This window comes from Globicephala melas, chromosome 4, assembly GCF_963455315.2.
Source record: "Globicephala melas chromosome 4, mGloMel1.2, whole genome shotgun sequence".
In the NCBI taxonomy this organism is placed as follows: domain Eukaryota; kingdom Metazoa; phylum Chordata; class Mammalia; order Artiodactyla; family Delphinidae; genus Globicephala; species Globicephala melas.
In genome coordinates this window covers 107192833-107217541 of record NC_083317.1, presented here as the reverse complement: position 1 = coordinate 107217541, position 24709 = coordinate 107192833, and the positions used below count along the sequence as shown (strand labels likewise).

The following is a 24709-nucleotide window of genomic DNA, read 5'->3' as shown; positions in this document are numbered from 1 at the left end:
CAAAAATTGCCCTGCATGGAAACAGGAAAATAGGACTCAAAATGAGAAGAAAGATCAACAAATAAAAATTGACTCAGAAAGGCACAGATGTTAGAATTAGCAGACAAGGACATTAAAACAGTTATGATAACTGTATTCCATATGTCCAAAAACTAGAGGAAAAATTGACCATGTTAAGCAGAGATGTGGAAGATATAAAAAAGACCTAAACTGAATTTATAGAGATGAAAACTACAATTGTCTGAGATGAAAAGTATACTGGATGGGATTAATGGCAGATTAAACATTCCAGAAGAAGAGGTTAGTTAAATTGAAGACACAGCAATAGAAACTATACAATGAAATAAAATAGAAAAGAGACTCAGAACAAAAAAAGGGCATCAGTGAGCTGTAAGACAAATTCAAGTGGCCTAATATATGTATAATTGGACTCCTCAAAGCACAGGAAAGAGAGAACAGAAAAAATATTTGAAGAAATAACAGTTAAAAAAAACAAAATTTGATGAAAACTATAAACCCACAGATTCAAGAAGCTCAGCACACCTCAAGCATTATAATCCAATTGCTCAAAATTATTAATAAAAAGAAAATCTTAAAAGCAATCAGAGAATAAAAGACATATATGAGGAACAAAGATAAGGGTGAGAGCTGATTTTTTTTTATCATAAACAATATAAGCAAGAAGACAGTGGGACAGAAAGTATTGAAAGAAGAAGGGTGGGGCAGGGGTGAGGGGGTGGTGGTGGGAGCTGTCAACTTAGAATTCTATACAAAGTGAAAATATTTTTCAAACATGAGGGTGAAATAAAGGTCTTTTCAGAATGAAAAAACCAGAAAAAATGTATCTCCAGCACACCCACACTATAAGAAATGTAAAAAGAAGTCCTTTATTCAGAAGGAAAATTATACCAGATGGAAATATGGATCTATACAAAGGAATGTAGAACACCAGAACTGGTAACAATATGGATAAATATGATATTTTTATCATTTAAATTTCTTTAAATTATAATGGACTATTTAAATTAAAATATTAATAATCTAATGAGATTTATAACACGTAGAAGCTAAATATATGACAACAATATCACAATAGCTGGGAAGGGAAAGATGGAAGTATACTATTGTGAAATTCTTTTTTTTCTTCTTTTAAGTGAAAATACAATTTATTGGCTCTCGTAACTGCAAAGTTCAGTGGTGGGCTACCTTCAGGCACAGCTGGATTCAGGGCTGTCAAGCTGGTTTTCTGCCAGATTGGTTTCATTTTCAGACTCAGAGTTGTCCTTCCTGATGGCAAAAAGGGAACAGTAGCTCCTCCCGTCTCTTTTCTGCATTCTTAGCAAAAAACTCACTGTAGCTGTCAGATTCTAACTGAATCATGTGCTTAGTCTTGAACCAATCACCACAGCTGGCAAGACTGGGCATGTTGATTCATTTGGACCTGGGTCACATGCTCACCCTTACAGGACAGATTCCCACTCAACCATATTGACTACAATAGGGGAAGAATGAATCCCTAAAAAAAAAAAGAAAAGAAAATAACAAATATCCCCTCAAGTTTTCAGTTGAAAGATAGGCCAAGAGATAGGGCAATGGGTAGGCAAACTGACAATGAGCTGGGAAATACAGTGGACCCTTCTGGGGGTACCTTCCTGGCAGATTACCCTTCTCTGAGAATTTCTCCATCTGCCTCATGGGTTGAGCCAGATTCCTTTCATTTGCCCCACTCTGGCCACTCTACACCCTTGAAACCCTGCTTTCTATCCCCAAAGCCTGAATTGAATGGATGAAAGTAATAGTTCCTGGACCCTCTGACTTTTGGTTGGGGTTGGTGAGTATGGAACAATGGCAGGAGATCTAAGGAAGGGAAGAAGGGGTCCTTTCATTTTAGTTTTATCCATCAACCAACCATCACAGCCCCCTTTTTCCTCCAGCCTTATAGAGATATTATTGACATGTGACACTGTAAGTTTAGTATGTACAACATGATGATCTGACACACACATATATGTGTTGCAAAATAATTACTACAATAGGGTTAGTTAACATATCCTTCACTTCACATAATTACCTTTGTTGTTTTGGTAGTGGTGGTGAGAATATTTAGATTCTTATACAATATATGAAGTGATATATCACAAGAAGATAGATTGCAATAAGTTAAAAATATATTCTATAAACTCTAAACCAACCACAAAAATAGAAAAACGAAGAGTTACAGCTAATAAACCAGCAAAGGAGATAAAATTGAATTTAAAAAATAATCCAAAAGAAGGCAGAAAAAGAGGGGAAAAAATGAGATGGGCCAAATAGAAAATGCATAGCAAGATAGATTTAAAGCTAATTATATCAATAATCAAATGAAATATAAATGGTCTAAACCAGGGTCAGCAAACTTTTTCTATAAAGGTCCAGTTAGCAAATAAAATATTTTTGGTTTGTGGAACATACAGCCTCTGTTGCAACCACTCCACTCCATCACTGTAGCTTAAAAGCAGCCATAGATGATATGCAAATAAATGGGCATGGCTGAATTTAGTCTGTGGACCACGGTTTGCCAAGCCCTAGTCTAAATACCCCCATTAAAAGACAGAGATTGTCATGTTGGATGAAAATGCGAGACTCTACTATATGTTGCCTATAAGAAATGTACTTTTATATAAAGAAATATTTTTAAAAATAGGTTAAAAGTAATGGATGGAAAAAAGATATGCTAGAACAAATCAAAAGAAGCTAAAGTAGCTACATTACAATCAAAATAGATTTCAGGGAAATAAATCTGAATATTTAGAATATTACCAAAGATAAAGAAGGTCATTTCATAATGGTAAAGAGATTGGTTCACCAAGAAGACATAATAATCCTAAATGGTTTTTCACCTAGTAACAGAACTTAAAAATTAAGCAAAAAATGATAGAACTACAAGGAGAAATAGACAAATCTATAATTAGAGTCAAAGATGTCAATAACCCTCTCTCAATAATTGATAGAAAAATATCCAGAAAACTCATTAAGGATATAAACTATGGAAAATAGTATAATAATTTATTTTGAAGAGATACAGTAAACACTATTACCAAATATGACCTAATTGATATGTATAGAATCCTCCATTTAACAGCAGAATACACATTCTTCTCCAGTGCACATGGGACATTTATTAAAGTAGATCATATACTGGGAGTAAATATGTCTCAATAAATTTAAAAGGATTCAAGTCATACAAAGTATTTTCTCTAACCACAATGGAATCAAATTAGAATTCATTAACAGTTATCTGGAAAAACATCCCCCAATATTTTGAAACTAAATAAATACCAAGTCCATGCTCTTAACCACTATGCCATGTAGATGTGTAGGAAGACAGCTGTGTGGAAAAACTCACCATGCTGAGCTATGGAGTCCACCAGAGACACCTGGGTGTGCAGCCCTCTCCACCTCATGGTAGCTCGAAGATCTTTGTGAAGGCACTTAATTTCTCTGAGACTATTTCTTACTGTAGACAGTGGGAATAATAATTATTGTATGTTCTTTCCAGGGTTGTAAGAATTAAATGAGTTAGTAGATGAAAAGGGCCCTGTACCATACCACCTAGCCTGTTTGTTACTTGGTGAACATTCTCTCCTTCCGCCCTCAGTTTACTCAGTTCTTGGCAGGACTTCAGTGCATAGTCTGATTCCTTAGCATTCGTATTTTTTTACTACAATACAAAGCCTAGTATTTGAATAGTCATCTACTTTTATAATATATTTATTCAGTGGTTAATTTAGAAATAATCTGAAGTATTAGTTTTCAACCAGTATTTGTTTTTAAACTTTTAGAAAATAGTATAATTTATTTTTAGGAGATATATTTTGTTTAATGATATATGTACATCAAATATAAACAAGTAGTCTGATTTCTACTTTGACATCAGAAACTCCCTTGGTTTTAAAGGGATCATCAAAGTAATCAGTGATTATATTTGGTGTTTGGCTCCACGAACAGTTAGAAAATGATATCAAAATCAGCCACAAAGATCTCACTTGGAAAATAATTAGTGGAAAGATAGCATTTTGCACACCAGTATTAGACACAAATATTATAAAACTCTAATTATGCATTTCAACAACAAATACAAAAGGAACTAAAAAACAACATACTCAGAATGCTCTGGAGTCATCAGAAGGCCTTCAGGGAGGAGACAGAGTTTGAGCTAGAGGAAGATATGGATGAATTAACATCTGGAATGTGTACACAGACAATAATTGATTTTTGTGTAGCTCTTGAACTCATATATTATTCATGCTGTTTTTTAGAGATTAGAATTTTTTCATGATTTTCAAAATTACTATTAGTTATTGTATAAAGCAGTTCATAACATATGTATGCACCATCACCTAATTCATTTATTTTGCATAAACATAAGTCTTGCCATCTAAGATACTTTAAACAAACAGCTCTTATCAACATGTCAAAAACGTAAACATGACAATTTGGTATGAATTCATCTTTTCAACGACAATATACCAGCTTAAGCAAATCATTGTTTGTGGGCTCATCACTTTGTTCAGACTCTTCAGATCGTGAAGGAACCAGTAGTGTCATCTCTCTGTGCTACAGAGTCAACACATTCAGATGGCTTTTGGCTTCCCACTGCAGCTTCCTTAAATGTTTAGAAATCCCACCTGAAGCTCATCACGTTGCTTCTCTTTCTCAGGTTGTGCAAATTAAAAATCAAATCAGAAATAGTAAATCACTCTTCTTTTTATCTACAGTGTTTTTCTTTCCCATCCTCCATCTATTCCTTCCTTTTTCCTCTTCTCCTTACCTACACTAGTTCATTCCAAGGAACAGTTCAGGGGCAAGAAGATCTCCTTTCTTCCTGACTCAGGTAGAACAGAACATTCTTCTCATTCAACCAGTCAGCCACCCCCTTTCCTTCCCTGAACTCTTCCTTTGTTTCCTCTTCATCAAGGGACTCTGCTGATTTGCTAAATGGCCTCTTCCCCATGATAAATTTAAAGAACTTCTGTTTTTAAAAGTTCTTCTCAAGTCCTTCTGTCATCTAATTTAGTTTGTCCTGTCCCACATAGTTTATGTACATCCTTGTTCTCTTAATTTGAATCCATATTTTGAAATATGTCTTTTTATCCTAAAATAACTCTGGCTCTACCAATTAACCACACAAGGAAATTTTTTTGAACACTTGATATTTTAGTACCTTGGCACAAATTTTTCTTGAGTTTTTCAAAAAATGTTTGTTTACTCTTTTTTTTTTTATAGTGTCATGGTATCTTGTGGGCTATTAACTCTTGAAGTTTTCTGAATGTTTTGCATTTGATTTCCTCCTTTCATGTGTTCTTATCTATTCCAGTGTGGCTGGAGCGCAGTAATCAAATGGGAAAGGCAGTAAAAGTCAGGTTGGAGAAGTCCAGGGCCGCCATACATGCTGTTCAGTTTGCATCGTGACTAATAGCACAGGCCAAGGGAGAGAAGGGAGCTGGAATCCAGCCTGGGCTCTGCTCACCAAGTCTTGTGCCCTGCCCAAGGCTGTGTTCATCTAAGGAAGGCATGCTTTTTTGATTTACACAAAGGTGTCATATGGGCTGATGGTGGTCCTGTAGAAGATCGTGTATGGAAGTTTGGATTTTATACTAATGCATTGAAAAACCACTAAGAAGGAATAAAATAATCCAATTTATAGTTTGTGAAGAACACTCTGCTGTGTATCAGGTGTTGGAGAGAGGCAGGAATAGAAGTAAGGAGGCCACTCAGGAGGTGGTGGTGACCACAACTAGGGTGGTGGAAGTAGAGGTGTAGAGAAATGGATGGATTCGATGCATCTTTTGGAGGCAAAATGAACAGGACTTGGTGCTGGATTAGGTGTGGAGGGTAAGGGAGACAGAAGCGTGAAAGGTGATTACCCCAGTTACTGACTCGAATAACTCGATGGGTGATGGTACTGTGTCCTGAGATGGGGAGCACTGAGGAAGGAACAGGTGGGGAGGGAATTGTATCAAGATCTCTGGTTCAGACAGTTTTTTTGAGATACCTGTGATGTATCTAAATGGCTACCAGGAGGCAAGTGAACACAAGTACCTGGAATTCAGAAGAACATCTGCTCTTTTTTCTGAGGGCCCTGAGGCTCTCCTTGTCTTTTGTAATCTGCTAGCAACACACCTGAACAGTTCTATCATGTTCCTAAATGATTATCGGTATCCTTTCCCCCAAACAATCCAGACATTTATTTTGAGAGAGCCAAAATAACTCCGTGCATTGAGTATAAACATAACTGTTTTGCCTTGATGCAAATGGTCAGTCCTATACCCAGTGCAATAAATCCCACAGACCCCACACTGGGACTAGTCTTCTATGTGGATTTTATGTAATTTAAATGGCTTCCTGAAAACTTTCTTAGCAAACTTTCTGTTTCCTGGTACCCTAGTTTCAGTATCCCCTTGAGAAATTCAGGTTGACCTCTCTCCTTCTCCTCTTAGTGGCCTGAGAATCACAGTCACAGTAAGTCATGTTTGACGGTTTTTCTCCCAAGTTATCTGGCATTTAATCCCTCTTAGAATTTATAATCATGGCACAATGTAAATCTCGAGCCGGCCTGTCACTGGGATCCCTTCTCTACTCCACTATATAGTCTCCCAGGGCTAAATGACTCCAGGACTCATAGATTTGTTCTCTCGCTCCAGTAGGCAGAGCCAAAACCAATGGTTAAAAACCATGGGGAGAGAGATGTTGGCTCAACTAAAGGAAAAACTTCCTAATGCTGAGCGCTATCTGAAAATGGAAACGCCTGCTGGGGAAGGAGTGAATTATGGTTTCTGGTGGTGTTGAGGCACAGAGCAGACGATGATTTGGTGCAAATTCCACGGTAGAGTCTGAAGTCAGGGTGTAGAAATAATCTCCACTGCCTATTGAATCCCTGCTTGTGCAAGAGCTTTACACAGATGTTTCATCTCATTTATAATCCTCATAACGACCCCCAAGGGAATTAGTTATAACCACATCAGGAGAGGTTACAGTCACAATTTAAGATCACACAACTAGAGTGGCAGAGCCAGGATTTAGAGCCAGGATTTAAACTCAATCCAAAGCCTTTGTTTATTCTTCCACAATTCATGGAAGCTTGAGAAAATGAACTAGGGGATTTCTAAGGTCCCTTCCAGCACCGTGATTTTATGTGAGTCAAAATCTGGATACGGGCATCACTGACTATGTTTTCCTTCAATCAGCCTTCTGGCCTCAATCGCATTAAAATGATAATCTTTGTCCCCAAAACTGTCTGATCTCTATCAAGAAAGGACCATTTTTTAAAAATCGACATTTATTCCTTGTATCCACTCTTAGTTTTCAGCAGAACTTAGTGTAAGAGCCTCAAAATCTTTTGTTTTTTCCTTATAGGGTTGCTGGCAAGAACTGAGTTTACACCATAAATGTACAGAAGATGAAGCTTTTAGTATTTCTGAAAACTGTTATAATATATTGTACTAACTTCTCTACTCATTTTACAGGTTTTGATGGTCTTAGAAGATGTAACACTATTTGACCTAAGATCAACTTTTCTGGCCCGAGTTCTGAGTCAGATTGTTTTTAAACATTAGAATTTAAAAATTAATATTAGGATTAGAATTTTTTAAATGATTAGATCCTGAGTTCTCATCACAGGAAAAAAAATCTATTTCTTTAATTTTGTATCTATATGAGATGATGGATGTTCAGTAAACTTATTGTGATAATAACTTCAGGATATATGTAAGTCAAATCTTTATGCTATACACCTTAAACTTATACAGCACTGTATGTCAATTATATCTGAATAAAACTGGGAGAAAAAATATGAGTCTGAAAATAGGCTTAATTTACTTATCTTAAGATAAAATGGCTCTATTTGTGTGTTAAATGCTATTTTCTAGGTTGAAGCTGAACTCGCCAAGGAAAGGGCCCAACATTTAGTTGAATTTCAGGAGCAAGCTCTTCTCTTTGAAGAAGTTAAACTGGAACTCGATATTGAAAAGGAAAAACACCAAGAAATAATCCAAAAGTGTAAGAAAGAAAAAGAAGAACTACAAATGAAGGTCTGTCATTATGATGTTCATCATTATTTAATGGGTTTGAAACTGTAGATGTTGGTTATTTCCTCCTAAGGACACCACTATATTTATAACTCCTGTAGATTTTCTCATGGTCATTGTGCCTTAGTTTTAGGTAGATAGAATGGTTTGGCTATTCTCCAGAATGAATGACTGAGATAAATTATATAAGCATACAATCCAGCTATGTATGGTATTTTTTCCTACTAAAATAAACCTATTTTTAAAACAGCATAAATTATATAACTAATAATTAGCATGGTTAGATGTTCCAATACCTCAAGTATCCAACAAAAGATAATGAGGTGTTTCACATAATTAAAATTTTACCAACAATTAAAATTTTACCAAAAATTTTACCAACAATTAAACAATTTTACCAACAATTAAAATTTTACCAACAATTAAAAATTAAAATTTTTCCCTTTAATGGCAAATATTTTCAACTCTAAATATTTTTGAATGAAGGGAAATATTTTTTAAATGTAATCACACCTCCATTTCTTTTTTTCAAAGTATCATTTTAACTTTATTTTATTTATTTATTTATTTTTGACTGCGTTGGGTCTTTGTTGCTGCGCACAGGCTTTCTCTAGTTGCGGTGAGCAGGGGCTACTCTTCATTGTGGTGCACGGGCTTCTCATTGCAGTGACTTTTCTTATTGCAGAGCATGGGCTCTAGGCACGCGGGCTCTAGTACTTGTGGCTTGTGGGCTCTAGAGTTCAGGCTTAGTAGTTGTGGCGCACGGGCTTTGTTGCTCCGTGGCATGGGGGATCTTCCCGGACCAGGAATCGAACCTGTGTTCCCTGCATTGGCAGGCGAATTCTTAACCACTGCGCCACCAGGGAAGTCCCCATAATTTCTTAAGCAATGCATCCTAAACATAATACAAGGTTTCGTTAAGGTTCCCTTGTTTTCATAACACCTGAGAGTAGAATGTGTGTGTGTGTCTGTGTGTGTGTGTGTGTGTGTGTGTATTAACCAAGACCCAGTGGTGAAGTCATATTTTTGAATAAACTCATTAAGAGTCTATGTAAATTAGCCTTAAATGAGACTTACTGGCCTCTACTTTGGTGTATAGCGGGTATGGTACAGCCTTTTCAGTAGCTCATTGGGAACGATAGGCAGGGCTAGCCACGTGAGTGTAGCACCATAGGTCCCCACACTCAAAAAGGCCTTTCAGGTTTAACATTCTGCAAATGCTGTCTTGAAATTCTTAATAATTTTACATCTGGGGGGACTTCCCTGGTGGTCTAGTGGTTAAGACGCCCCCTTCCAATGCAGAGGGTTTAACTTCCAATGTGAGTTGGATCCCTGGTCAGGGAGCTAAGATCCCACATGCCTTGGGGCCAAAAAGTCAAAACATAAAACAGAAGCAATATTGTAACAAATTCAATAAAAACTTTAAAAATGGTCCACATCAAAAAATAAATTCTTAAAAAATTTTTTAAAAAGTAATTTTATCTCTTAATTTGTGTTTTGTTAAGTGAAGTCATATTGGGACAATGGAGTATGTGCTGGGAACTTGTAACCTGGCTCACCTTAGGCCCCTCCTCTTCTGGACAGATTCTATCCTAGACAGACCTCTTGCTTCCTGGCTCCTGCCCCCCACCCCACTTTTCCCGTAACCTTGTGACTGCTGTTGCAGTCCCCAGGTGGCTCAGGACCAGCAGCAGGGGAATGCTGAAAGGCAGGCCCCAACTTACCAGGGCTACAGTCTTTCAAGAGAAATCATAAGTCCAGATTTTGTGAGTGAATTCTCTTGATTTTTTTTTTTAAAGGAATATTATTCAGCTTTATTCACTTATTTATTTTTGGCTGCACTGGGTCTTCATTGCTGTGTGTGGGCTTTCTCTAGTTGCAGTGAGCAGGGGCCATTCTTCGTTGCGGTGTGCAGGCTTCTCATTGCAGTGGCTTCTCTTGTTGCAGAGCACAGGCGCTAGGTGCACAGGTTTCAGTAGTTGTGGCACACAGGCTCAGTAGCTGTGGCTTATGGGCTCTACAGCACAGGCTCAGTAGTTGCAGCGCATGGGCTTAGTTGCTCCGCAGCATGTGGGATCTTCCTGGACCAGGGCTCGAACCCGTGTACCCTGCATTGGCAGGTGGATTCTTGACCACTGTGCCACCAGGGAGGTCCCTTGATTTTTAAAATGTTGACTCCCTTTTTAAAAAATCAAAACATGTTTGTGGCTATGTGAGCCTCCTCTCCCCAGGATAACCTGCTCTGTTTCAGCGTCAGCTCTCCTCTGGATGAAGGAAACTACTGTTCAGACCTAGCAGTGGCCCTCTTCCTTCCTGGATTAATTGAAGAAAATGGAATATAAATTTAATTTATAAAATTACTAATGTGGTAAATAGATTTCTTGTAAAAGTTATTCTTAATGTAAATTTAACATTTGAAACAAATTTTGGATACATAACTTAAGTAATGGTTCACAAAATCCTTGGAACTTTGGTCTATGAATGTTTTCCAGATTCTTCATGGGCTGATTTCTTGTACTAATATTTATGTGACAATATCCATAGCATAAATAATAAGGATATGTTTCATCAGAAGGAGTTTTGCTCTTCCTGGTCTGTTTTCTGTTATTTGTTTTGCTTTTTAAGGAGAAAAAAGTAAGTAATCTTTTCCCTTCTAAAGAATTTCATGACTTTGAGGAGAAGTTTCTCAAGTTATTCTTTCCTCTCTTTGTCTAGAGGTACCACCTTTAGAAGCAGTATATTTTCTAAGTATTCTGGTATCGTCTAGAACTGCACTGTCTAATGTGGTAACTTATGTGTCTACTTAAGTTTCAATTAATTAAAATTAAATTGAAAATTGAGTTCCTCACTCATGTTCGCCACGTTTCAAATGCACAAGAGCCCATACTAACAAGCGAGAGCCTATTATGTGCATTTCTTCCCAGCTTAACGAACAGTGATATCACCTTCATAGCTTGGAATTGGCCAAGGTGAGAGTATTCACACCATGGAAATTAGATATAAATCTGGCTTTTGTGTGTGTATGTGTGAGTCCGTTGTTAAATATCTACCAGCACACCACTATCAATAGTCACATGTGGCTAGTGGCTACCATATAGGACAGCACAGGATATTTCTATCATCACAGAAAGTTCTGTTGGGCAGGGCTGCTATAGAAGGTGTAGTGTCTAGGGTACCTCCAGTCATCATATTCAAGAAAGAAAAAAAATATATCGAAGGAAAACTTAACTGGTATGGTTTGAGTAGACTATAGGTGTGGTGCTCTCCTACATGCATCCCCAAACATCAGGCATTTCTAGGTCCCAAAGCCACCCTAAAGTGAGTCCAGACAGGCACTTGATCAAGACTTGAGCTGTCCTTGGTAGCTCAGTTCAGCCACAGAGATTTATGTATTTCCAAGTATGCCCAAGTGATTAATGCAATTCCATTTTAGTTGATAAAAATAAAATTTTAGTCTTAACTTTTAAAATCTTGAAGCCCTATATATGTCATAGGATTTGTTTTCATCAGATCAGAACACCAGTTATTTAGAATAAACCTCTTAAAACCACGAGAATTCTGTGGATACCTAGAGACTATCACCCACAAACTAAGGCAAGATTTATCTTACAGATATCTGACTTAATTGAAGGCGCTACTAAGGATCTAAGGCTGAAAGTGGCTGCTCTTGAAGAAAAGCTCCATGAATCCCATATTCAATATACTGAAGAATCTGAGTTAAAGGAGAAAGAAATCGAAAACCTTAAAAATTTGGTTGCAGAATTTGAATCACGCTTGAAGAAGGAAATTGACAGTAATGATTCAGTTTCAGAGGACTTGAGGAAGGAAATGAAACAGAAGTCAGATGAACTGGAAAGAGTAATGCTGGCACAAGCACAACTGATACAGCAATTCAACCAGTCCCAGGAAGAGGTAAGAAGCAGGTGATGGTACCATTGCAATTAGTGGAAGAGTGCATGTTCTTTCAACAAACAAAACAGGAAAGGTAGCTTGGTGTCATGCAAAGAGTCCTGGACTATTAATCAGAGATCTGGGGTCATATCCTGGCTCTGTCCTTAACTAGGCAGGCACTTAACCTCTCTGGACCTGGCTTCCTTTTCTGTAAAATGAATAATACATTTAACTACATAATCTCTAAGGTTTCCTGAGCCAGTTCTACTGTGTTGCAAATGACCATTTAAAACCTCTCAGATTAGAAATCTTTATAAATTTATGTCTTATTTGTTGTGACATTAAATCTTTGCCAAAGAAACTTTTAGAGTACTTGCTGCTTAAGTTAATATTTTGGACAATATATTTGAAAAACAATTGTTCTTTAGGGTTTTATTTTTCTGTCAATCTAAAGTTATAAGATAATTTACATGTAGTGGTCTTCTTTCCTATGTATGCATGATTATTTCAGCAGTGTTTTTATTTAAACCAGAGTAGACTTATTTCGATTTGAAATTTTTTTCCTAAGAAAATCTTATTTCTGAACTGCTGAACAGTTTAGAAATGGTGGATGCTATGGAATGAATGTGTGTGTGTCCCCCCACATTCATATGTTGAAACCTAATCCCCAGCGTGATAATATGTGGAGGTGGGTCTGTGGGAGGTGATTACATCTTGAGAGATGAACTAATTTCCTGAATGGGGTTAGTGCCCTTATGAAAGAAAACTTCCTCGCCCCTTCCACCATGTGAAGACACAGCAAGAGGATGGCCATCTTGAATCAGGAAGCGAGCCCTCACCAGACACCAAATCTGCTGGCACCTTGTTCTTGAACTTCCCAGCCTCCCAAACTGTGAGAAATAATGTTTGTTGTTTGAACCACACAGCCTCTTGTATTTTGTTATAGCAGCCCAAACTTATTAAGGCAGTGGGGCAATTTTCCAATAGCCAAGAATTAGAATATTGTCACATTAGAACATTTGATCCCATTTATGACAGTATAGCAAATAAAGGCAAATGGAGGAAGATTCTGAATGTTAGTTATGAGTAATTTTGGGGGGGTTTTATTGGCATCTTAATAAAAGAATAAAAGGAAAGTGCTAGTAGTAATATTGATCGTTAACAAACATACCATGTTTTCTTCCTGTATTTAAATTATCAACCCAAATTAAAAGTTTATGCTATCATTATAATTATGAAGTGAACCTATTGCAAAGAAATTTTAAGTTAAAATGTAGAATTAGCAGAATACTGGATCAAGAATAATGCCTAAAACCCTATAGAGTAGGAATTATTTCCATGTTACAGATGAGGAACTGACTCAAGATATTTGAATAATTTGTAAGCTCACACAACATGGTGGAGCGAAGATTCAAATATGAATCTCCAAGATTTGACTCACCAAACTTCATCTCCATGAATCTCTATACTTCCTCTTTTAGGATACCAGAATTCTAGTTATTCTGCTTCCAAATTTCAAAGTGACCTCAGGCTTGGCACTCAACATCTCCAGGACACACACACACACACACACACACACACTGTCTCTCTCTCTCTCTCTCTCTCTCACTTTTAGAATAACAACAAACACACTAGTGCTTACTCCACCAGATGGTTAGGGTGTTACGTGATTGAGTGTCTCCTGTTGGAACACAGCAGCACAGCCTCCCTTGAAAAAGGGAGCTGCTCCACCAGTCCAGGCAGGAGTGGCAAGAGTGAGCACACATGGATCCAGCTCTGCTGGAGAAGGAGAGAGGTGATGCTTCAAATGAGACAGCAGTGTTGAAGTTCAAGAGGAGGAGGGACAGCAGATTAAAGGAGAAAAAACTCAAAGTTACTAGACCAGCAGGTTTTCTAACTCCTAAATCCCCAAAAGAAATGGCAATATGGAAAGTGACGAGTAACTTATAAACTAGGACATGTAGAAAAAGACTGAAGGGTCAAATCCAGTAAATATATAATAGGCAACTATTCAAGTGCCAGGCACTGTGCTAGTCATCAATAGGCAATTATGAACAAGACTGGCAACTGCCATTCCCTGCTTTCAAAGAGGAATTTACAGAAAATATTATGTGAGCAATTAAACTGACATCCAGAGGAAAGAATGGCCTAAAAAGAAACTTCTCATATAAAAAGCACAGACTAAAAGCTAAAATATTGGCCATAAGGACTTGCATTAGTTTTCTATTGTTGCATAACAAATTGTCATCAAAATCAGTACTTCAAACAACATTTATTATCTCATAGTTTCTGAGTGTCAGGGATCTGAATGTGGGGCTTAGCTGGATGCCTCTGGCTCAAGGCCTCTCATGAGGTTGGTGTTAGGGTGTCAGGGGCTGCAGTCTCATCTAAAGGCTCAACTGGGGGAGCGTTGGCTTCCAAGCTTACTTATGTAGTTGTCAGCCGGATTTATTTCCTCAAGGCTGTTGGGCTGAGAGCCTCAGTTCAATGCTGGCTGTTGGTCAGAGGTCCCCACTCAGTTCCTTCCAACACGAACCTCTCCAAAGAAGAGCCTACAACGTGGCAGCTAGCTTCCCTCAAAACAAGCGAGTGAGAATGAGAGCATGCAAGAGAAGGTGCCCAAGCTAGAAGCCACAGTCTTTTTGTAACCTAATCTCAGAAGTGGCATCCCACTGCTTTCGCTGCATTCTATTCATTAGAGATGAAACAACAAGTCCAGCCCACACTCAACACAAAGGGATTGCACAAGGCTGTGAGCAGCAGGAGGGCAGGGATAACTGGGAGCCATTTTAGAGGCTGCCAATCTCAGGGCCTCTGGAGGTAATTTTGGCAAGAAAAGCTAGGCTAAAAGTGGAGAGCAAATATCTTTTTCACACAAAAGGAGCTACATTTGGAGTTCTTCCTGCTTGTTATAAAAGGAAGCCACTTAGAGATAAAGTTTTATTTTTTTAAATGTGGACTTTCGAAAGATACAAGACACTGAGTTGGTATTTAAATGATCATGGATCATTATTGGGGAATAGAAAGAGATCAGCACAAAAGTAGTTACCTAAGGACATGCCTGAGGGCAGACTTTCCATTAGAAGTTAAATAATTACAACTGAACTGTAAGAGTAAATAATTAAGGCTGCTTCTCTGGTTAAGTATGCTAAAGTCCAGAATATTCTTATAAAAATAGGAAATGAGCTAATAAAAGTGATAGGAGTTATGAGCCAGAAAGAATCAAGGTTGTTAACAGGTAAAGTGAAAAGCACTACTTTTTTGTGACCATGCATTCCAGACACTTGAAATTTCTCAGGTTCTGGAGAAAAAAAAAAGCTTCATTTAAGTGGAGAACAAATTCCCATTAAAAAGAAGATAAATCAATGGTCTAATAAGGAAGCTAATTAAGGGGAGGAAAGCCCTGCTCTCATTCAAGAGGCCAGAGAATAGATAGAACTTTGTTTTTAATTGTATAAAGAAAGTTCTCAAGGATAGGAGGAAAGCCATAGCCTCTAAAGGGCAAAATGGACATTCCTGCATGGAGCAGGGATTAGTGGAGAGCTGCCACAGAGACGAGGGTCAAGAAGGTGAGGCGACAAAAGGTGCAGGTCAATAAGAAGAAAGCAAATGGGAAGTAAAACTGTATGGGAAACGTAAATGTGAAAAGGGGGCTCCTGAAATTCTATATAGGGCGAAGACACAGACATGAAAATTGGAACATTAAAAAAAAAAAGTAGCAAGTCAGAAAAGAAACATAGTATGTTAGAGAATAGGACATTATCATTTAAAGTCAGGTTAAAATAGATCACATGCTTCTTGCTGCCAGTTTTCCTTCCTACTAGCTCTGTATGAGTCCTATCAAGACAGTGTGGCCCCGATGTTAGGGGCCTTGTGATCCAGAGGAGGAACGTGGTAAATCTGAAAAAACAGTCCATGTACAGCTATCAAAGGAAAGCCCGTACAGAGAGTGCAATATTTTTGTTGTCTTAAAATTATAGATAAGGAAAACATAAGGGGCAGAAGTTTTAAATTCTACTACTTCCTGCAGCTATTTGATGAAAATGGAAGATTCAAAAATAGGAGGGATTGCTCTTGGTTAAACATGGAGAATTGAATGCATATGTTTATCTCTGCTTCCATGCCAAACACCACTAAAATGACAGTAAGTTAATAAAAAGTGAATAAATCCATAAGGAAAAAAGAACAAGAAAGGAGGTGACACTAGATGAAAAAGACGTTGACTAAATTTTGGAAAATGGAAAGTAAGGTATGGATGAGAGGTAATCAGCAGGCTACGGCTATTGAAACCTAATGCCTGCGGAGAGTGTGGGAGTATGCGGAATCCTAAAAGGAGCAAACCCAATCACGTGACATGACACTGGAAAGGCTCAGGAATTGAGGACACCAGATACCTCTGAAAGAGGGAGAGAAGAGTGGATCTGAAAACAGGGCTGTTTGAATCATTGTAAAAGGAGCAAATAGATGCTTAGATGCCCTCTCTAACCCAAGCGGCCCCCACCTACGATCCTGGCAGGATACCAAAGGTTTACACTCTAGAAAAACTGAATGCAAGAGGCTTTGGTCTTGAGGATACACAACAGCAGAATATGGGATAAGGCAAGAGCTGGACTGAAGGTCTGTGTATTATAGGGTGAGACCTCCCAGTCCCTAAAACCCACTCACTTCCCAAAACACAGACAACCAGGCTTATCTATCAATATCCAGGAAATTGGAGGAGACTTCTGTGGCGAAATGAGCTAGCTCAACAGAAAAGACCTCTGGATACTGACAATTGGGGTCTTTTAATTAAAAGGTTTTTTTTTTAATTGGAGTATAGTTGCTTTTCAATGTTATGTTAGTTTCTACTGTACAGCAAAGTGAATCAGCTATACGTATACATATATTCCCTCTTTTTCGGATTTCCTTCCCATTTAGTAGGTCACCACAGAGCACTGAGTAGGGTTCCCTGTGCTATACAGTATGTTCTCATTAGTTATCTATTTTATACATAGTAGCAATAGTGTATATATGTCAATCCCCATCTCCCAATTCATCCCACCCCACCATCCCCCTTGGCATCCATACGTTTGTTCTCTACATCTGTGTCTTTATTTCTGTTTTGCAAATAAGGTCATCTATACCATTTTTCTAGATTCCACATAATATGCATTAATATACAATATTTGTTTTTCTCTTTCTGACATACTTCACTCCATATGACAGTCTCTAGGTCCATCCACATCTCTACAAATGACCCAATTTCATTCCTTTTAATGGCTGAGTAATATTCCATTGTATACATACACCATATCTTCCTTATCCATTCCTCTGTTGATGGACATTTAGGTTGCTTCTATGTCCTGGCTATTGTAAATAGTGCTGCAATGAACATTGGGGTGCATGTGTCTTTTTGAATTATGGTTTTCTCTGGGTATATGCCCAGAAGTGGGATTGCTGGGTCATATGGTAGTTCTATTTTTAGTTTTTAAAGGAACCTCCATACTGTTCTCAATAGTGGTTGTATCAATTTACATTCCCACCAACAGTGCAAGAGGGGTCCCTTTTCTCCACACCCTCTCCAGCATTTATTGTTTGTAGATTTTTTGATGATGCACATTCTGACCAGTGTGAGGTGATACCTCATTGTAGTTTTAATTTGCATTTCTTTAATAATTAGTGATGTTGAGCATCTTTTCATGTGCCTCTTGGCCATCTGTATGTCTTCTTTGGAGAAATGTCTGTTTAGGTCTTCCACCCATTTTTTGATTGGGTTGTTTGTTTTTCTGATATTGAGCTGTGTGAGCTGTTTGTATATTCTTAAGTAAAAATTATATCCATGTCCAATCTACCCACTGAGACATATACCGGTAAATAAGCCCGTATGCAGGCACACAGAGCTTCCAGTAACATTTTGAAGACTCATTTTTAAGCCCCAAAAGCCAAGAATCCCCAACCATTTGAGGAGCACCTCTAACATGAAAGGCAGAAGTCAGGATCAAACAAATAAGCAAAAAAAGAACTCATAGGAGACAGATACAAAACAATGTGGGAAGCAAAAGTGAGCTTCAAAAAAGAGCACAATTAATATCCTTAGAGAGAAAAGAGAAGATATTGTATCCATGAAACATGAACAGAGGCTATTAAAAAAAAAAAGAACAGGAATGAGTATTAAAATACAAGAACTGAAATAAAAAATTTAATATTTGGCTTAGATGATAAAGATGAAGAAATTACCCAGAAAGTAGAAGGAAAAGGCAAAGAGATGGAGAGAAGAAAAGAAAATTAGAAGATCAAGCCAGGATGTCTAATACCTCATTAATAGGAGTTCCAGAAAGAGAGAACAGAGAAAATGGAAGGGAGAAAACTATCCAGGAACTAATCCAATAATTTTTCGAAGTACTGAAGGGCATTTCTATATTGAAAGGGTCCACTCAGTATGATGGATGGCAAAGCAAACACATCATGAAATGTCATTACCTTAAGGACAAACGTAAGTACTTAAAAGCGTTCAGGAAAAAAAGAGGGGTCACTTAAAAAGGATTAGAAATCAAAATGGCATCTTTACAACAGCAGTAGAAACTAGAAGCCAATGGCTTCCAAATGCTGAAGGAAATTTTTTTCCAACCTAGGATTCTATATCCTGCTAAATCATCAATTAAATGCAAGTGTCAAGGATATTTTCAGACATTAAAGTCCTCAAAAACGGTACTTCCTTTGCAGCCTTTCTCAGGAAGCTGTTAGAAGATATACGACACCACAAAGAGGGAGTAAACTAAGAAGGGAGAAGACACAGGAATCAGGAAATGAGCGTTCCAGCACAGGAGAGAGGTAGAGGGATTCCCCAGGATGATGGTGGGAAGAAATCCAAGGATGACAGCAGTGCAACAGATTTAGAGAATAGCCAGGTTGAGCTCTGCAGAAGAATGGAGGGTTTTTAGAAGTATGTCTCTGATAAAAAAGAGAACTGATAGATTACATGGAGCGCTTGAACATGTTGAGAGGATATTTACACGTCTGTAAGTAGGTTTGGTGAAAAATTAGTTATCAACACCTAGAAAATTAAGCAGATAAGTAACGGGATAATAATAAACTCTAGAAGGAAACTTTGCAAGAAAGAAAATGTAATCATAGTACACTGCGTGGCTAAGATGTGCATAATATTTTTATACTATAATCATATAAGGTGTAATATAGATTTGACTGAAAATTGCTATAGAAATTGGGAAGATTTTCCAATAAAATTGTGATAGAAGCTTCTCCCAAAGGAGCAGAAACATCTCCTAATGGGGGGAAGAGAAACAACTGTTACGAGTTGAAATAGGAAGTTAAATCCTTGTCTTTCATTCTATGAAATCAGTAGATAACGACTTCAAAACTGAAAACTATGAGATAGCTGTATAATGATATTATTTAGGACTATGGAGACAAATATCATAAGAAACAGCTTAAAAACCTGAAAATGGTTGTTCCTGGGAGGCAGAACTTGTAGGTGTGAAGGAATACTTTATTTCATTATAATTTTATAGTATTTTAATTCTTAACTATGCATAATATATTACCTTAATTTTAAAAAATAATTTAAAATAATGGAAAGGAGTAAATTATAAAGAGGACCTGATAGAGAGAGCAGCAGAGGAAAGGATAAAGGACAAGAGTATAGAAGAAGAACCAGGAAAGTTATAAGTAAAGCAAATAAACAACAGAATACGAAGCTTAATGAGATATTTTTTAAGATTATGAGAAATTTAGAAATTAAGACAAAGCAGATTCTAGCTTAAATTTCAGTAACAGGTGCCTGACACACTTCTGTTTATTCTTCAAGTCTGAACAAAAGGAGAGCTCCTCCATGAACCCACAGAATCCCAGAGGCAAGCTTGGGTATACATCTGTGTGCCTAATGTGGCTGTTTTTGTTTTTTTTAATCTTACTTTTTTATTGAAGTAGAGTTGATTTACAATGTTGTGTTAGTTTCTGGTGTATAGCAAAGTGATTCAGTTTTATATATATATATACATATATATATGTGTATATATATATTATATACATATATATCCTTTTTCATTATAGGTCTAATGCAGTTGTTTATGCACTCATTTAACATGTAAATAGTTGTTTTCTTGTTTTTGTGGTACACGGGCCTCTCACTGTTGTGGCCTCTCCCATTGCGGAGCACAGGCTCCGGACGCGTAGGCTCAGCGGCCATGGCTCATGGGCCCAGCCGCTCCGCGGCATGTGGTATCTTCCCGGACTGGGGCATGAACCCGTGTCCCTTGCATCGGCAGGCGGACTCTCAACAACTGCACCACCAGGGAAGCCCCAATAGTTGTTTTTTAATAGATGCTAAGATGAAGTATTAATTTGGGTAAAGGCATACTTTCTGAGGGAGAGGACTCTCTGAAGAGATAATATTCAAGCAGACCTGAAGTGAGGAAAAGAACATTCCAGGCAGAGCGAACAGGAAGTGCAACGGCCCTGTGGCTAGGAACATCCTGGGAACCTTCAAGAAACCACAAGGAAGTCAGCAAGCATTCCTGGTGCTTAGTAAGCAAGGAGGATGTGGTAGAAAGCAAGGTTGGAGGGGCCAATTCATGTGGAGTCTTTGAAGGCAGTAAAGACTTTGGATTCTTTTCTAAGTGTGATGAAAAGCTACCTGGGAATTTTGAACAAGTGAGTGACATGATCTGACTTATTTTTAGAGAATAACTCTGACTGCTTTGTGGAAAATAGGTTGCAAGGTGGTGGGGGGAGGCAAAAATGAAAGCAGAAAGACCTATTACAAGGTCCTTGAAAAGGTCTAGAAAAGCATTGATGGTCATCGTGGTAAAGGAGGTGACAAGTGGCCAGATTTGGTATATATTTCCTAGATGGAGGCAACAGAAGTTGGAGATGGGTTGGATGATATGAAAGACTAGGAAGGGTCAAGGATAACTCCAGAGTTTGGAATCTCAACAACTGAGAGTGAAAGTGCCATTTACTGAGATGGGAAACACTGGTCAAGGAATGCAACTGGGGAGGAATGTCAAGAATTTGATTTGGGACATGTTAACCTTAATATGTATGTTAGATATCCAAACGGAGGTGTTGAATGGGCGGTATGTTCAGGGGAAGGCTGACTAGAAATGCTGATTTCGGAGACGTCCACAAGTAGCTGATACTTATGCCTTGGGGCTGAATGAGATCACCCAGGGCATGAGGTAACAAAGAAGAGGGTGGAGAACTCTCCAACTCTGAGAGGCTGGGAGGAGGAGGAGACTAGGCCATGGTGACAGAGAGGGAATAGCTAGTGAGGTAGGAGGAAAAGAGGAGACTAACAAGGACTGTAAGGAAAGAAAGTGTCTAAGGAAAGGAGCATGCAACTTAGGCTCACAATCTCCTGTATAAGAACTTTGATTTCAGATAGGTTTTGGAATTCAACTTTGAATTTTAGAAAGTTAACAAAATGCACATGCCCCTGGAGATCTAGAGTAGCCTCTTCCATGCAGTGACATTAATATTTCTGCAGTGAAACACAGGAATGGCCCCATGAGTGAAATAACAAGACTATCAGTCCAGTCAGATTTTATTACCAAATGTTACAAGTTAGACACATTTTTCTTTACTGAGCTTTTTGGATGTCAGAATTGTGGCTAATGCATTGTAGATGTGTATTTGCTTTCTTTCTTTACAACAGCTGTTTTTGCTGTTTCTGTTGGTTCACCTGACCATCTCTTGGCATCCTGGATCTGTTTTTGTTTAAAAAACAAAAAAGGAGAGTATATATGTTTCTCTATAGGATCACATACATAGAGAAATGTCAGGAAAAAGTGAAGAGAGAATTTTCCCCAAACTATTTACAGTGGTCACCACCGGGGGATAAGAAGAGATGGGCAGAGGTTTCACTTCTTATAGCTTTTTAAAATTGGGGGGATTATGGATGACTTTTAAATTTTTTGGTGTTCTGAATATTTTCCAAATGTAAAGCCTATTTAAAAAAAAAAAACCTATTTATTTAGGAAAGTTTACTAATACATCTGGTAAGGATGGGTCTAATTAAAATTTAGGAATACATACATTTGAAAACATAAATAGCTTTTCTGCAAGAGGGATTTGCCTAGTTTTAAGATATGCATTTACTGTATTTCTGTATTTATTTGATATAGAGAAAATGCTACACATTTCTCTGGTAACTCCATTTATGAGAAACCAAAGTTAGTAAATTAAAAAATGAGTAGCTCTCAATTTGGGCCTGAGTAAAGAGAACATCTGAGTCTTTTCCAAAGAGTAAAGGGGTAAATGGGAGGTTCTCTAACTTCTGGCTCCACAGGGAACAGGAGAGGATGGGGTGTAGGTGCGGAGGGGCTGTTCCTAGGGTTGGTTGGCAGGGGTAGAGGGCTCAGATTGAGGATCTCCAGTCGTGGAGAGGCAGATCTAGGCAAGACTGTCTTCCACGTATTGGAGAGTCAGCCCTGATGCAGAGTATGGATGACAGAAATTTGACAGAATGAGGAGAAAATACAGAGAAATTGTTTTTTGTTGTAGTTAATTAATACTAATTACGTCTCAATTAAAGTTGGCTTACTGACTTAGAAAGTAAATTCTGAACACTGTGTCTTCATGGGCTCTTCCTCTCCATCCTCAAACTCCGCTCTTGAAGCCTATCAGTCCAAGGGAGTATTGCCCTCTGTTTCTACTTCTGGTTTGAAGTCTGCCATAGTTACTTCACAGTGTCCATTATGTTTGCAAGCACTGAAATACAATTTTAAGAACACCTGTCTGACATCTGTTTTGCTTCTTTCCTGGAAATTTATTCAGATTCTCCTTCATGCCTTTCCAAAGGGCCATTTCCACTGTTTTTCTGCAGTGTTTGGGGCTGATCAGATTCGTTGAACAGAAGCCTTAAATGGAAGTTTGGGCACATCCTTTGCTAACTCCTACTCATCTTTCTGGTTTCCACACCTTTTCCACAGTCTCCTTTCGCCTCAGCTCCCCACCCAGTTGGCCAGCCTAGGATAGATCTAGTTTGGGTTGGTGGAAACTGTAATCTGATCAACGCATGACTGGTTCAGACCTAACTGGGTGTGATAAAGCATGAACAAAGGCACCCATCTGTGCTTCTTTTTCACTGAGGACTTGCCTTCCTGGCATGTTCCCCCCAAATTATGCCAAATACAGCTGATTGCCATCACAAATGGAATTCTCACCTTCAGAATGATCAAGTTACCCAGCAAAGCTTTCTCTTGCTTCTTCCACTGTTTTTGGAATTGAAACCAATCCAGCTGTCTCTAAGGATAAAAATGAAAACAAACATAAAAATAAACCACTCTTACATTGCAAAGAGTGGGGAAAATTGGCCATTTTTTAATATTAGAAATTTCAAACAGATGGTGAGCTAATTTATATTTTCATTTTGAAATTTACTTTCCCAGTGGGAATGCAATTAAGCCATATTTTAAGTCCATTCAAAGTGGCCTTCATCTGAAAATGTTGTAGACATATCTATAGATAATGCTCTCAACCAATTGGCAGAGGTTAAGGACCCAGGAATGCTAGCTCCCCCTCTCCTAGACCACCCTAACCAAGGGGCCCTCGGGATAGGAACCTCCTCCATGAAAACTGGCCTCCTATCCTCCCTGCCTCCCATCCTGCCCCACTCAGGGCTACTTTCTACTGAGCTGGCAAAGCAATCTTCCTTTGTTGCAGATTTGACAATGCCAGCCCCCTGCTTGAAATAAACCTTTCAATGACTCCATGTGGCCCTCAGAATTAAGTTAAAACTCTAATATTTGTAGGTTGTCAAAGTCGTCCTTGATCTGATCTTGCTTATTCCTGCCTGCCTCAGTCCTGGTCTCTCCTCCCATTCTGCACTCTGCCCTTGAGTCACACTAAGCCATGTGTCATCCCGAGATGTGACTCTCCCTCTCTCACTGCCAGGAATTTGTACTCACTGTCCCTCTTCACCTGACTCATGCCTCCCTTTCCATTTTGACTTACAGTCTAGTTGCAATCCAGTGATAAAACTATTTTACCATGCTAAAATATGGCCAAGATACTTTTACCTAAAACATTTAGGATGCTATAGCTTCACTGATTATACTCATGTTTGCCCATGATTTTCAGTCTTACTGAACATATTCCATCTTAGACATTTTCCTGTGTTGTTCAGTGAAAACACGTATTAAAATTCTGCAGCAACACAACCTTACAAAAAGATCAACAACCCCAAAAGACAAACATTTTGCCTAAATTGCTGAAAGCGATCTAACCATGAGTGAATGATTCTTTTCCATATATGATGGAATTTTCCACTAATGTGTCTCCTTGACTCTGGCCACATCCACGTGTGCTCTTGTCATGCCTTGTCACACACACTCCACCTCTGAAATAGCAGTCCCCTAAACTGGATGTGTTCTATTTCCATTTGTTTATTCCATGATTAAATAAATTCTAACATCTGAACTACATGTTGTACAAAACTGAGTTATAATCCAGATTTTAAAGGAGGAAGTAATGGTGGCAAAGGATATACAGATATTGTAAGACTCATCTGAGATTTCATAGTGTTTATGACAAAGATAAAAATAGAAGTCCTATCTTTGGATCCTGTTCTCAGTTTAGAGGTTCTCCTGGTTTGGGGAATAAGAGAAAAGAGAGAATTTGTCCTTTGTTCTGGAAACTAATAGCCTTGAAGAAGGATGAGTTCCAGAGCAGTGGGCCCCAGACTAAGATGGTCAGCAGCTCTTCCAAAATTCAATCTGGAGTTGACAGGTAGAATGGGTGCTCCCACTGTACTT

At 38.2% G+C, this 24709-nt stretch overlaps 1 protein-coding gene across 1 annotated transcript in view; it reads left to right on the top strand.

Annotated features, from left to right (window-relative positions):
* Positions 1-24709, top strand: part of LEKR1 (leucine, glutamate and lysine rich 1) — a 277970-nt gene that overhangs the window by 241097 nt on the left and 12164 nt on the right. The window contains exons 13-14 of the mRNA XM_060298487.2: positions 7908-8069; positions 11679-11978. Of these exons, the coding sequence (XP_060154470.1) occupies positions 7908-8069; positions 11679-11978 (462 nt within the window). The remainder of the gene's footprint in view (positions 1-7907; positions 8070-11678; positions 11979-24709) is intronic.